Genomic DNA, 12986 nt, shown 5'->3' on the forward strand with positions numbered 1-12986 from the left:
TCATCAACCCCAACGACTGCCTGGTGGGAAACACTGCCTCGCGATCCTGTATCCCTGAGATCAGCTTCAGGTCCGCTTCGCAGCCTGCATGGAGCTTACCGCTGAGCCTGACATCGCGAAAGTTGGTCGGTAGGAGGTCTAACAGTTCATAGAAAAGGGACGGCAGCTAGCTCTGAAGACTCGATCCTATCATCGTCTCCAGGGAACTCTTGATATCGGCGTCTCCAAGAGTGCATGGGATGTCATAACTGGCGGAAGCTTGGGCAGATCAACACCACGTGACCCCACCTGCCACAAGTTGCTTGCTCGGTGGGAATTTATATTTATGCGCTGGGAGGACCCGACGACAGAGGACCTGGGACCCCTAACCGCCAGGCACAGTTTGTCACTTGCAGCAGCACACTTGTGCATTTATTCAGTGGTGACCTTGTATAGGTCCCACTCGCGGCGAGTGGTAAGATGCCCGGGACTCTTGTTGGCTCACGGCCCCAGCAGCTGTCGTCTGAGCGGGACAAGATGGACTCCTCTCCGCGTCGAGATCTCTATTTGATCGTGAGTCTCTCCTCGTATGGGCGCATATGATAATGCAATATTGTGTCCTGACCTTGCTGACCCCTCTAGGCGAACGACGATACCGTCTATGAGCAGGATATCCTCCGTGATCCCGGCAGCATCAAGCCATGGCTCTCCTACATCGAATACAAAAAGCAGAATGGCACTCTCTATGAGCAATCGTTTGTAAGTCATGTCACATCTAACCGCCGGGGGAGGAGAATGACTGCTAAGTGCTGCTACAGATAATGGAACGAGCATGCAAACAATTGCCCCGATCATACAAGCTTTGGAAGATGGTAAGCTCCGTGAAAGAGGATTCGTCCTTTAACCCCCTCGAAGCGCTATTTGATCGTAGACTAACTGTGTATCCCGTCTATAGTATCTTGAACTTCGAATTAATCACGTTAGAGGGCGAAACCCGTCTACCCACCAATCTGAGTACCTCAAGGTCAACGCGCTCTTCGAACGAGCCGTCGTCCTTCTAAACAAGATGCCTCGTATCTGGGAGATGTATCTCACATTCTTGCTTGAGCAGCCTCTTGTTACTCAGACACGGCGGACCTTTGATCGTGCCCTTCGTGCCCTGCCTATCACTCAGCATAATCGTCTATGGAAGCTTTACAAGGCGTTTGCCGCCTCGGCGTCTGGTGATACCGCCGTAAAGGTCTGGAATAGATACATGCAAATTCACCCAGAAGATGCAGAAGAATTTATTGCTATTTTGGTGCAAATGGAACAATACAACGAAGCCATCAAGTGGTATATACGGATTTTAGACAACCCTCGGTTTCAATCGAAGAACGGACTGAGCCACTTCCAGCTCTGGACAGAAATGGTTGAATTGCTCGTCAACAAGGCGAAAGACATTGAGACTGGACCCCATGTGGGTATCAACGTTGACTTGATCATTCGGAGCGGCGTCGATAAATTCCCGGATCAACGAGGGAGACTATGGGTCGGACTGGCTACTTACTGGATAACGAAAGGGAACTTCGAAAAGGCGCGTGATGTTTTTGAAGAGGGAATTACTACTGTTATGACGATTCGAGACTTCACCATGATATTTGATTCGTATGTCGAATTCGAGGAGTCAATTATCGGAGCACTCATGGAAAAGGCTGCTGCTCGGTCAGAGAAAGGAAAAATAGACGAGAATGCTGATTTCGACCTGGATCTGCGTATGATGCGATTCGAACAACTTATGGACCGCCGTCCATTCTTAGTTAACGATGTGCTTCTAAGACAAAACCCTAACAACGTGATCGAATGGGAAAAGCGAGTGGTGCTATGGGGTGACAACAAGACGGAAGTGGTACGGACCTATACCGATGCTATCGCTACGATCCATCCCAAGAAAGCTCACGGAAAGTTCTACGAGCTCTGGGTCAACTATGCCAAATTCTATGAGGGTGGCGGTGACCTCGAAACCGCAAGAGTAATCATGGATAAGGCAGTTAAGGTGTCTTTCAAAACCGTTGCCGAGCTAGCAGAAACTTGGTGCGAGTGGGCAGAGATGGAACTGCGGAATGAGAACTTTGACCGCGCTGTTGAAATCATGGCAAAGGCGACCCAAGCACCAAAGCGATCTACCGTGGACTACTTTGACGAAACCCTCTCTCCACAGCAACGTATCCATAAAAGCTGGAAGCTGTGGAGTTTCTATGTCGACCTCGTTGAGAGTGTGCGAAGCCTTGAAGATACTACGAAAGTCTACGAACGAATCTTTGAGCTCCGAATTGCTACCCCTCAAACCGTCGTTAACTACGCCAATCTTTTGGAGGAGCATAAATATTTCGAGGACTCCTTCAAGATATACGAACGTGGTCTTGATCTCTTTAACTACCCCGTCGCCTTCGAGTTGTGGAATCTGTACTTGACCAAGGCTGTGGATCGTAAGATTGGCATCGAACGACTGCGAGATCTTTTCGAGCAAGCGGTGGATGGATGTCCGCCCAAATTCGCAAAGGTTCTGTATCTCATGTACGGGAATCTTGAAGAGGAAAGGGGTTTGGCGCGTCATGCTATGCGAATCTACGAGCGTGCAACTCGCGCTGTATCCGATGAGGATCGATCCGAGATGTTCAACTTCTACATTACAAAATCTGCTTCGAACTTTGGGTTGACGTCTACTCGACCTATCTACGAGCGAGCTATTGCAGCCTTGCCTGACAAAGAAGCCAAGGACATGTGTCTTAAGTTCGCAGAAATGGAACGCAGACTGGGTGAGATTGATCGTGCAAGAGCCATCTATGGCCATGCTTCGCAGTTCTGTGACCCTCGAACCAACGCGGAGTTCTGGCAGAAATGGGAAGCATTTGAAGTGCAACACGGTAATGAAGATACCTTCAAGGAAATGCTTCGCATTAAACGAAGTGTTCAAGCACAGTACAAGTACGTTCACGCTCCATTAAGATTATTTTTCCTTCATTTTTTATGGCATGGCAGGACTAACCATGAATTACAGTACCGATGTCAACTTTATCGCTTCGCAGGCAATTGCTCGCAGCAAGCAGATCACCAAGGAGACCATAAATGAAGCTGCCGGCCAAGGAGAGGGGGCCACAGATGCCATGGCGGCGTTGGAACGCCAGGCACAAGCACCGATTGGTTTCGTTGCAGCCAGTACAGGGCCGGAGGGCGGTAAACGCTCAGACGAACCTGTTGCCCCGGCTGCAAACCCAGACGCTATCGACCTTGATGATGAGCTATAGGCGGTGCACCTACAGCACTCCATCGACGCCTACCAGACCTATGACTTCACTCCCATCGGTCCATCCAATTTTACCTAGGGCTGGGGAATCACCTTTTCTAACACTTTGTTCCCCATGTTCGACATACTCTGCAGTCGCCATATTACTTTTCATTTGTCTTGACATATGTTGGCCTTCAAGCCGCCTAGACAAGCTTCGACCTTCCCTTCCACCCTTTCCCTTTCTAGCTATGCATTGCTGTCTTCGCGCCCTATTCAGTTGTATTACTAACATTTCGACTATCTTCTTTTGTGAGCCTGGGAAAATGGTGTTCACTTGGGATTCTGGTGTTTGGGTGTGGCTCCTTTTTTTTTTACCTCACATGGCCTCCGATTTCTCAACATTTTATATTCAAACTTCGAGCATTTACACCTTACTCTTACCCCTTTTAAAGCAAAGTCCAATTATTAGCCTACGCTGTGTACTATAGCTAAAAAATTGGTCTCTCTTCTACTCTCGTCGGCCCTGATATAGTTCACTGTGCTCGTTGTAGATGCTGTTGTTAGGCGGCGGATTGGGTCCATATAAGGCAGGTTGCACACTAGGCCGAATAGAGAAAAAATCCAGAGCTTCAAGGTGTTACCTGTTAACTTTTGGGCCAGCGAACACGCAACAACGGCGAATCTCATCCTTCTTGAATACTCTATAGCGAAGACACCTTGCGAGTGTAGCGGTTCTTAGACACGCAGAGAATAGGGAACTCCGCGGAAAATCGATATATGTGAGCTGCTACCAATTCCGGGGCGATCTACCCATCCATCTACTTACACCGCGCCTATAGATACCTGTTATTCTAACCACAGAGGAATCGCGATAGGGTAAATATGAGCATTGAGCTTGAGAGAGATAGCAATGATGACTCGCATACGCTCCACGACCTGCCGCTTCGGCAACCCGCCTCATCCCCCCTCCCAGGCGTCCGAATTAATGGTGACCGCAATACAACGCCGTTGAGGGCCGCTGCACCGATCGCCATTAATCCCGTTGCTTTAGTAACGACAGAATGCATTGCCGTTACGTCGGCTATGAGGAAACATGCGAGATGGGCACACTCGTCGGTGGCAGCAATTCTGGGTGGAGGCGTGAGCTCGAGGGGTTTGGATCGGGAGACATCGAGTCCCATGAGCCCCGGGAGCTTTTCTCTCAGCTCAAAGCCTATACAGAGATTTGGAGTTTCGAAACCTGGTGCGCCAAATGCGGATGGAGACTACTCGCTGGCAGGTAGATGGGGCCTAAGAGGAAGAAGAGGCAAAAGCATACAGGATAACCCGTTAATGTCGGCATTCACCAGACTTCGACTTGACTTGAAGGATTGCAGTGATATACGGTTGTTCGACACACCATCCTTGTTGCACCCGTTCTTGCAGGTTATCCGATCCTCCTCGACTTCGGCTCCAATTACGTCGTTGGCCCTCACTGCCATAACCAAGTTTTTTGCCTACAACATCATCAACAATGACTCTCCTCGCTTGTCGGTGGCGCTGCAGCTATTATCCGCAGCTATTACACACTGTAGATTTGAAGCCAGTGATTCGGCAGCCGATGAGATTGTGCTCCTTCGGATATTAAAGCTCATGGAGGGAATGCTTTCTAGGTCAGAGGGGGATTTACTGGGCGATGAGAGCGTGTGCGAAATGATGGAAACCGGACTGAGCATGTGCTGTCAAGTGCGTCTATCAGAGGTGCTCCGGAGATCGGCTGAGATGTCCATGGTCAATATGTGTCAGATAATTTTCCAGCGGCTGGCACGTCTCGATATTGAAGATGAGACCCAGCCGGAGTCAGGCCTTGGGAATGAAAAGGTCGACGAAACCTCGAAGAACCTCAAGATGGACCCTTCTGTAGATGGGGAAACTGTGGCATCACAACACGTGTCGAGTTTGGGGACTGATACCGCCAACCCTGAGAAGGAGGAGCGTGCTAGTGGTGAGAGCTCGACAGATACCCAGGCTCAAGAAGAAGAAGGAGGGGCTACTGCACAAACCAAGCCATATGAGGATTTAGAAAAGGAAATGAAGCCATACGGGCTACCTTCGATTCGCGAGCTCTTCCGCGTTCTCATTGATCTGCTAGATCCACATAATCCCCAGCATACGGATGCGATGAGAGTGATGTCTCTCAGAATTATCGATGTAGCCTTGGAGGTTTCTGGTCCTTCTATTGCAAGACACCCAAGCCTCGCTCAACTTGCTAAGGATGATTTATGCCGGCACTTGTTTCAACTAATAAGGTCGGATAACATCGTCATCTTGAATAGCTCGCTAAGGGTTGCTGGAACATTACTTGCCACATGTCGTCGAGTTTTGAAGCTACAGCAAGAATTGTTTCTCTCTTACCTTGTTGCTTGCCTACATCCAAGAGTTGATATACCTAGAGAAGAAGGGATTGATCCGTCTCTTTATGCTGGAGTTCCACGGGCTCCAAAATTGGTGAAACCATCACCATCACAGGCAGGGAGCGGGCGATCAACACCGGTGCCTGTTAAAGATCGTCAAAAGTTGGGCATGGAAGGCGGGTCTCGAAAGCCTGAGGCTAGAGAAGCCATGGTCGAGAGTATCGGAGCCCTCGTAAGGATTCCTAACTTTATGGCTGAGCTCTTCACGAACTACGACTGCGACGTTGATCAAGCAGACCTTTGCGAAGATATGGTTGGCCTATTGTCCCGAAATGCCTTCCCAGACTCTGCAACATGGAGCACTACCAATGTTCCGCCTCTGTGTCTTGATGCGCTTTTAGGTTACGTTCAGTTCTTAGCAGACAGACTTGACCAAGGTCCTCCAAGTGATGACCATCCTGAGCTAAAGCGGCTACGAAGTCAGCGTGAGAAAAAGAAAATTATCATACAGGGAACCTCGAAGTTCAATGAAAAGCCCAAGGCAGGGATAGCGTTTCTTGCCTCGAAGGGTATAATTGAGAATCCTGATGACCCCTTGCTTGTCGCCAAATTCCTGAAAGGGACCACCAGGGTATCTAAAAAGGAGCTTGGCGATTACTTGTCCCATAGATCCAACGAACCGCTCCTAGATGCATTTATTGGACTACAGGATTTCACAGGAAAGAATGTAGTTGAAGCTCTGAGAGAGTTACTAGGATCCTTGAGATTACCAGGCGAAGCTCCGCTGATTGCAAGAATTGTCACTGTTTTTGCAGAAAAATATCTTGATGCAGTCCATCCCGAAGAAATTGCGGACAAGGACTCGCTCTTCGTCCTAACATATGCCATTATTCTCCTTAACACGGACATGTACAACCAGAACATCAAACCCCAAAACAAAATGTCATATGAAGGGTTTGCCAGAAATCTCCGCGGTGTCAATAATGGAAAGGACTTTTCGACAGAGTATCTACAGGATATATACTCATCAATTCAAAATAGTGAAATCATCCTGCCGGATGAACATGAGAACAAACAGGCGTTCGATTTTGCATGGAAAGAGCTGCTGCTGAAGGCAAAGTCATCGGGAAACCTTTCACTTTGTGAAACAAATATTTTTGATGCCGACATGTTCGAAGCAACTTGGCAGCCGGTTATTGCTACATTATCATATGTTTTCATGTCGGCATCAGATGATGCGGTGTTCTCAAGGGTGGTTATTGGTTTCGATCAATGTGCTCAAATTGCGGCGAAATATAAGCTGAAAAGTGTCCTCGATCGCATCATATACTGTCTAAGCTCCATCAGCACGTTGGCATCAGCGACACCTTCAAACACTTCTCTCAACACCGAAATACAGGCCGGAAAGAAGAGCGTTATGGTTAGTGAGCTTGCTGTCCGACTCGGCAGAGATTTTAGAGCGCAGCTCGCCACAGCGGTGCTCTTCCGTGTCCTTGTTGGCAATGAAGCCCTAATACAGAAGAACGGGTGGGACCATATTATTCAAATCCTCCATAATCTATTCATCAACTCCCTTATCCCTCAATTCGACACTTTCTCTAAGGTCCTCGATATGCCCCCTATCCCTCTCCAGCCACCGTCTCAAGTTATCGATCGCGACAGTCGGGAGAGCGATACCAGCCTACTCTCTGCCTTTACATCCTATCTTTCAAGTTATGCCGCCGATGACCCACCCGAGCCGTCTGATGAGGAACTTGAGAACACATTGTGCACGGTAGACTGCATCAACGCCTGTGATGTAGCTCAACTTTTCACCAATCTTAGGTAAGCCATTCATCGTGCTGCTTATAAGCAGTTAGACCTTTCTAACGTTTGTAGGAACATGCCGCTCGACTCCGTGGTATTATTCGTGGAATCCCTACTCGCGGAACTTCCTGATTCTGGGGCTGCAGTCATTGTCGTGAAATCTGAGCGCCCTGTTCCAAATCTACAGAGATCTGAGAGCAGTAAGACGGACAAGAATAAACCTGCCTACAAGCCTGGCGTTTTATATATTCTTGAGCTTGCGACTGTCCTCACCCTCCGAGACAAGGCCACAATAGAAAGACTCGGGGACCAGTTGACTGTCGCCCTCCAGGATATTGTGCGGGATGCCAAAAATATACACCACTTGACTCTGTCTCGAGCTGTTTATTATCTTTTAACACTTCTCCGCCATAGCTATGTACGTCATTTCGTCTTCAGATTACTATTGATATCCAAGTTCTAACACAGTTTATAGGAACAATCGTTCATGCGACCACCTGTGGTATTGCATATAATCTCCAGCTTCGACCAACCTATTCTGGAAATAGTTGCAACTCCTGTCGTAACTGGCTTGTTGCAATGTCTTAACGAGTCCGAGGCTCTGAAGAACGAACTTAGCACTTCACCAGACTTCTGGTCTATTCTTCAGAGATTGCATCAGCATCATGATGCTGCCCAGATGGTATTTGAGTTGCTACAGGGTATAGTTGAGTCGACAGTCCCAGTTATTACGGCGGATAATTATGAGGCTGCAGTAAACATCACGAACGATTTTGCAACTGCCGGAGGAATTGCTACTGTGAGAGAGATCAAACGTGAAATGGCGCTTCGCCGACCCAAGCCAGTCAAACAAGTTAGGGTTCGGTAAGTATATCGTTACTACCCGTCTTAGTGGTTCGGTCAGACATTGATGCTTATATCGAAAATAGGGACAATCCATTTGTCATCCGTGGAACGAAAGCGATTGGAGTAATCCACCGGATTACTGGCCGTATACCGACGCTCATCCAACAATCCCACCTTGAAAGAAACGAAGGTACCACATCTAAATCCCACCTCAGGTGGTATGCTACTCCCTCTCGATATTTGAAGGCTAATGTTTGACTGTAGCATGGGCTGCGTATTGGTCTCCGATATTCAATGCTCTCACAAATCAGGGTCTCAACCCGTGCCGCGACATTCGCAATCAAGCCATGTCCGCGCTTCAGAGATCCTTGTTATCACCTGAGCTTGCATCGACAGACCACACTGAATGGGTCGCAATCTTTGGGGAGGTTTTATTCCCATTGATCTTACGACTACTCAAGCCAGAGGTGTATCAGTCCGACCCCCTAGGTATGAGTGAGACTCGAGTCCAGGCCGCCACCCTACTGTGCAAGATATTCCTTCATTATCTCGTCCTACTCTCCGAGTGGGAGGGTATGTTAGACCTGTGGCTGAAAATTTTGGATATCTTGGATCGAATGATGAATAGCGGGCAGGGAGACAGCCTTGTAAGACAAACCATCTCCCCTCCCTTCCTTTGTTTTTAATGCTCCGCGGGTCAGCCGTCATTCCTCATTTCGTTCCCTCCCCCGTTGTTCAAGTGAGGGAAGACGGTAGAGCGATAACGCGTAGTAGCCCTACGTCGCCCTCGCCTGTGACCCGCTGCTCTGTACAACCTCACTAACATATCCTAAAATGACTCACAGGAAGAAGCAGTACCTGAGAGCCTAAAGAATATTCTTCTTGTCATGGCCGATGGAGGATACCTGGTAGCACCGCCGAACAAGGACCCCACAAAGGACAAGATATGGACTGAGACGCGAAAACGACTCGACCGGTTCCTCCCCAATCTTTTTGCAGAGATATTCCCCCCTGCTCCGGCAGATGCACGCCCTTCAAGGCCCGAAGGTAGTGATACGAAGCAGCCCGGGGCAAAACCACAAAGCGATTCAGGCGTTGGTGACGACAAGGACCAGAGTGCTGACGTACCTAGAGAGCCAGAAGGTAATACCAACGCTGGTGAAGTGGGACAGACCGAACAGGCCGAAGCTGAGTCTGACGATGAAGTGGATTAGACGCTACGGGCTCCCGACAGGTAACGAAGATCTTCGTTGGCTAAATGTGTACAATTTCTGCTTTGTATTGGTTAATTAGAATAGCTCGCATGAACATCTTGTGATTTTCCCTGTGTGATGATTGCGTATTCCTTCAGCCCTAACCGGGATCTATATGCATCGACGGAGTTCAAAGGCAACCCACTTTGCCGTCACTATGATTCAAGAAAGTAATGCATCACATGTCCTTTGCTGCTCCCTCTCCCCCAAGCCAATTTTACAGTTAAACTTCTTCCAAGCAAGGGTTTTCGGTGCTCGACTAGTACTCAGCGGACGCTTGGCTGGCGTCGTGATAAGGTAAGTAGACCGTGGCTGTGCAGAACCACGCGACCGAGCGAATCCCAGTACCAACGCAGGGTCAAGGCCTTGGCTCTGGTATGACAGTAGCTGTGGCGACGTGAGACTGCTCCCTCAGTGGTTGCACTTTTCGTTGCTGGTTGAAAATGCTCGAAGATGCGAAGGAGAAACCGATGCCAAGAGAAGTTCGAGAAGGAGGTACCCCGTGACTTCCCCGTGACTGCTTATAAATAAACCACTTACCTAAGCATTTCCCCACATTCTGCATATACCACCTGATGGCCCCGCCCCACTTGGCCGAAAGAGGAAAGTTCTATCTTCTTACTTCAACTTCGACTTCGACTTCGACTACTACGATGACTTTTGACTATTATTCTCCCTCTTCGTTGGACATCTCGGTTCATAAGCGCTGCAGGATTGAACGTGAGACCCACCAGTCGCAGATAGCCCACGTAGCACCGAGCGTGGGCTAGAACACGCAGTTCCTCTGGCCGAGGTGCAGATAAGACATAACAGAGGTATCACTATAGGTTATAAGACATGTTAACACATCGGCAGTTCCCCTCCGTCCGACGGCGACTACCGATATAATTCATATCATAACGACCACTTGACGAACAGGGACGCCGTTGTCCCTTGTCTACATGGCATAAAACGGTTATTAGGTTACCGATGCAGGGGCCAGGATAGGCACTGGTCGGTTGACTGATGTGTTCTCCTCGTTTCCTTCCTCGTACTCCGTCAAGGGGATCATGTACCTGGCTGGTCTTGAATGGCCAACGTAGAGTCAGTCATATCTCGCGGCCTAGGACTTGACGGTGGATCTCTCGCGTGGCTTGCTAGCTTCAGAGTGGATAACAATCCTCCTAACATCACATCACATCACCCGACCATTACAGCCGTATCTAAGAACAAAGAAGCAGCCGTCTTCGGTGCAGCCAAAGTCTAGCTATACCTGTCAACTACGAGACCTTTCTGGTAGTGTTCTTTGCTGTATTAAAGCCTCACGAACACGGGAAGTCAGCCAGTCGGCAGTCGGGATCTTGAATAGCCAATAGTGATGTCGTATTCCAATAATCCCAGGCAGCTAACCGGCAAGTTGCACCATTCTATACGTCTCGGTGAGAAAGAAGCTCTACCTACAACCCATGGAATGAGCTTAGCATCTCGTCTGGCTAACGCCTTACAAATCCTGGCAGCTTAAATACTGCAGTCCGGAGTACATATAGAGTAGATGGTGTGACATGGATACGGCTGTCACTACCCCCATTCGCCACTTTGACGATAAGTTCCACGGCACCACAGCCATCAGCCACATACTTGCCAAAGTATAGCATATGCAGCAGGGAAGGTCGCTGTTGGACAAGGTTCTGGTCAAGAATCTCCAGACCTCTAGCCTCTATGGTTATTGGCAGATCCCTCGTCGTTATGACACCCCTCACTCCGCATTTTTGTATCCACTCCCATACAGGAAGCTCGAAATCCAAACTCAGCTCCTACTGAATCGACCTGAACTGGGAACGGAGAGCATGAGAAGGTTTGGCATAGGATAGGCGAACTCTAGACCATGGATGATCCATGATTCCTGGTTAACAACGTTAGCCCCTTCGAAGAACCAAGCCAAGTGGATGTATACAGCTTGCGCCTGAGTGCTCCGTAGCGGAAAATAATGGTCGTCTGCGGAGACACTATGGGAAAATCGAGCTGAAGTAGACGATGGAGACGCTCTAGATGGCCCTCATTTGCTCGTAGGACAGAGGCTAAATGACGACCTTTTACTGCAGTACTACCCCTTGAGGTGGACGATGGCAAGAATAACTTTCCGTCAAGGTACACACTTCTCGCCTCAGGAGAATGCATACTTTCCTGGTACATGTGAGATCGCCCACTTCGACGTACCTCATTCCAACCAAGGTTTCGCGTTGTTATATAAGGGTCCTCGAGTCGCCATCCCAGTTGGAGTTCTTTCCATCACTGCCCTCCATATTAACAAGCAACTCTTGGTCCACATATGATCTCACTTTCTTTTTAAATCAGGCTCACTCGATATAAGAACACGCATACACCTGAAGGGTTCTCTCATACTCATATAGAGATAACTTCGCTGCCTCCAAGCTTACTGTCAAGCCGAACAAGTGTATATAACGCTTCCTGTCGCTCTATTATCATCGAGTACATTATAGAGACCCACATAGAGAGTCCCTCGATAGCACATCTCCATGGCTTCATCTGGCCAGCATATGACGGTTGATCGTAAGTCTTCACAGCCAGCATCCTTCCATGCCGTTCAAGCAGGCCAGGCAGCTATCATCATAGCTGGCTTTGTCGACTCTCAACGTGAAGCTCCCTGATGCTAATATATGCAACAATAGCAAAAATGGTCCCTGGCCAGACAAACACATATCAAAACACAGGAGAACCGATGACAAACCAAAACGATCCCTTTGCCGATAGGCGAGGTTCGGACGGGTTTGAAAAGGCCACCGCTGCACCTGAGCGTAAGGGAAGCCAGGGTTCTGCACTAGGATCTTCTCTAGGCTCTTCACCACCGGGCGATAGACGCTTGAGTAAGGAATGGGGTAAGCCAGAAGCCGTCACTCCCACACTTCATTCTAGCCCATTGCTAACAAAGATCTTCACCCCTAGATGCTGCCCAAGTACCGCCATCGCGATTCCAAAAGAGAGAAGGAAGTATATTCTCCACTGCCGGATCTAGAGACAGTCATGTCACGAGAAAGGATAGGGATTCCCAGTACCATGCCAAGTTAAAGGAGAAGGTTGGTTCAGCGTCTCTTGCCTCGAGGCTGTCTATCCAAGAAGCAAAATGCTGACTCGTTAAAACTAGGGCTGGGACTCTTGAGAGCTGCCCTCCATATCCGATTGTCCTATTGTTGAGGATAGTTCGCCTTTGATATAACCCAGCAAGCATCGACTTCCCTTTGACACTGATTTATTCCGTTTTGCACTTCGGCCATGCCGAACGTATCTTCAGATATTCTACCTTGTGCTTTTTCTTTTTGCGCCTGCTGGCAAATCTGAGTGGACAGATAGTCGCAGGCGGGCTGATATTTGGAGCATATAATTCGCTCCCTTTCACGCTTCTGTTTCATGTACCTTATGATCTCTCCCTTCTCATACCTGTTT

The 12986-nt window shown here is 48.7% G+C and overlaps 2 protein-coding genes across 2 annotated transcripts; both read left to right on the forward strand.

Moving 5' to 3' along the window:
• Positions 1-459: 459 nt before the first annotated feature.
• Positions 460-3266, forward strand: GIQ15_02819 (pre-mRNA splicing factor syf-1; the record flags this gene model as incomplete). Its single annotated transcript, XM_033550236.1, has 5 exons — positions 460-552; positions 622-738; positions 798-851; positions 935-2946; positions 3020-3266. The coding sequence occupies 5 exons, from the start codon at positions 460-462 to the stop codon at positions 3264-3266; spliced, it is 2523 nt and encodes an 840-aa protein (XP_033407397.1).
• An 863-nt stretch (positions 3267-4129) lies between these two features.
• On the forward strand, positions 4130-9506 carry GIQ15_02820 (Sec7 domain-containing protein; the record flags this gene model as incomplete). The annotated part of the gene is made up of 6 exons (XM_033550237.1): positions 4130-7464; positions 7519-7864; positions 7922-8310; positions 8376-8482; positions 8557-8939; positions 9138-9506. The coding sequence occupies 6 exons, from the start codon at positions 4130-4132 to the stop codon at positions 9504-9506; spliced, it is 4929 nt and encodes a 1642-aa protein (XP_033407398.1).
• Positions 9507-12986: the final 3480 nt, after the last annotated feature.

This window comes from Arthroderma uncinatum (assembly GCF_011692745.1).
Source record: "Arthroderma uncinatum strain CBS 119779 chromosome Unknown scaffold2, whole genome shotgun sequence".
NCBI lineage: Eukaryota > Fungi > Ascomycota > Eurotiomycetes > Onygenales > Arthrodermataceae > Arthroderma > Arthroderma uncinatum.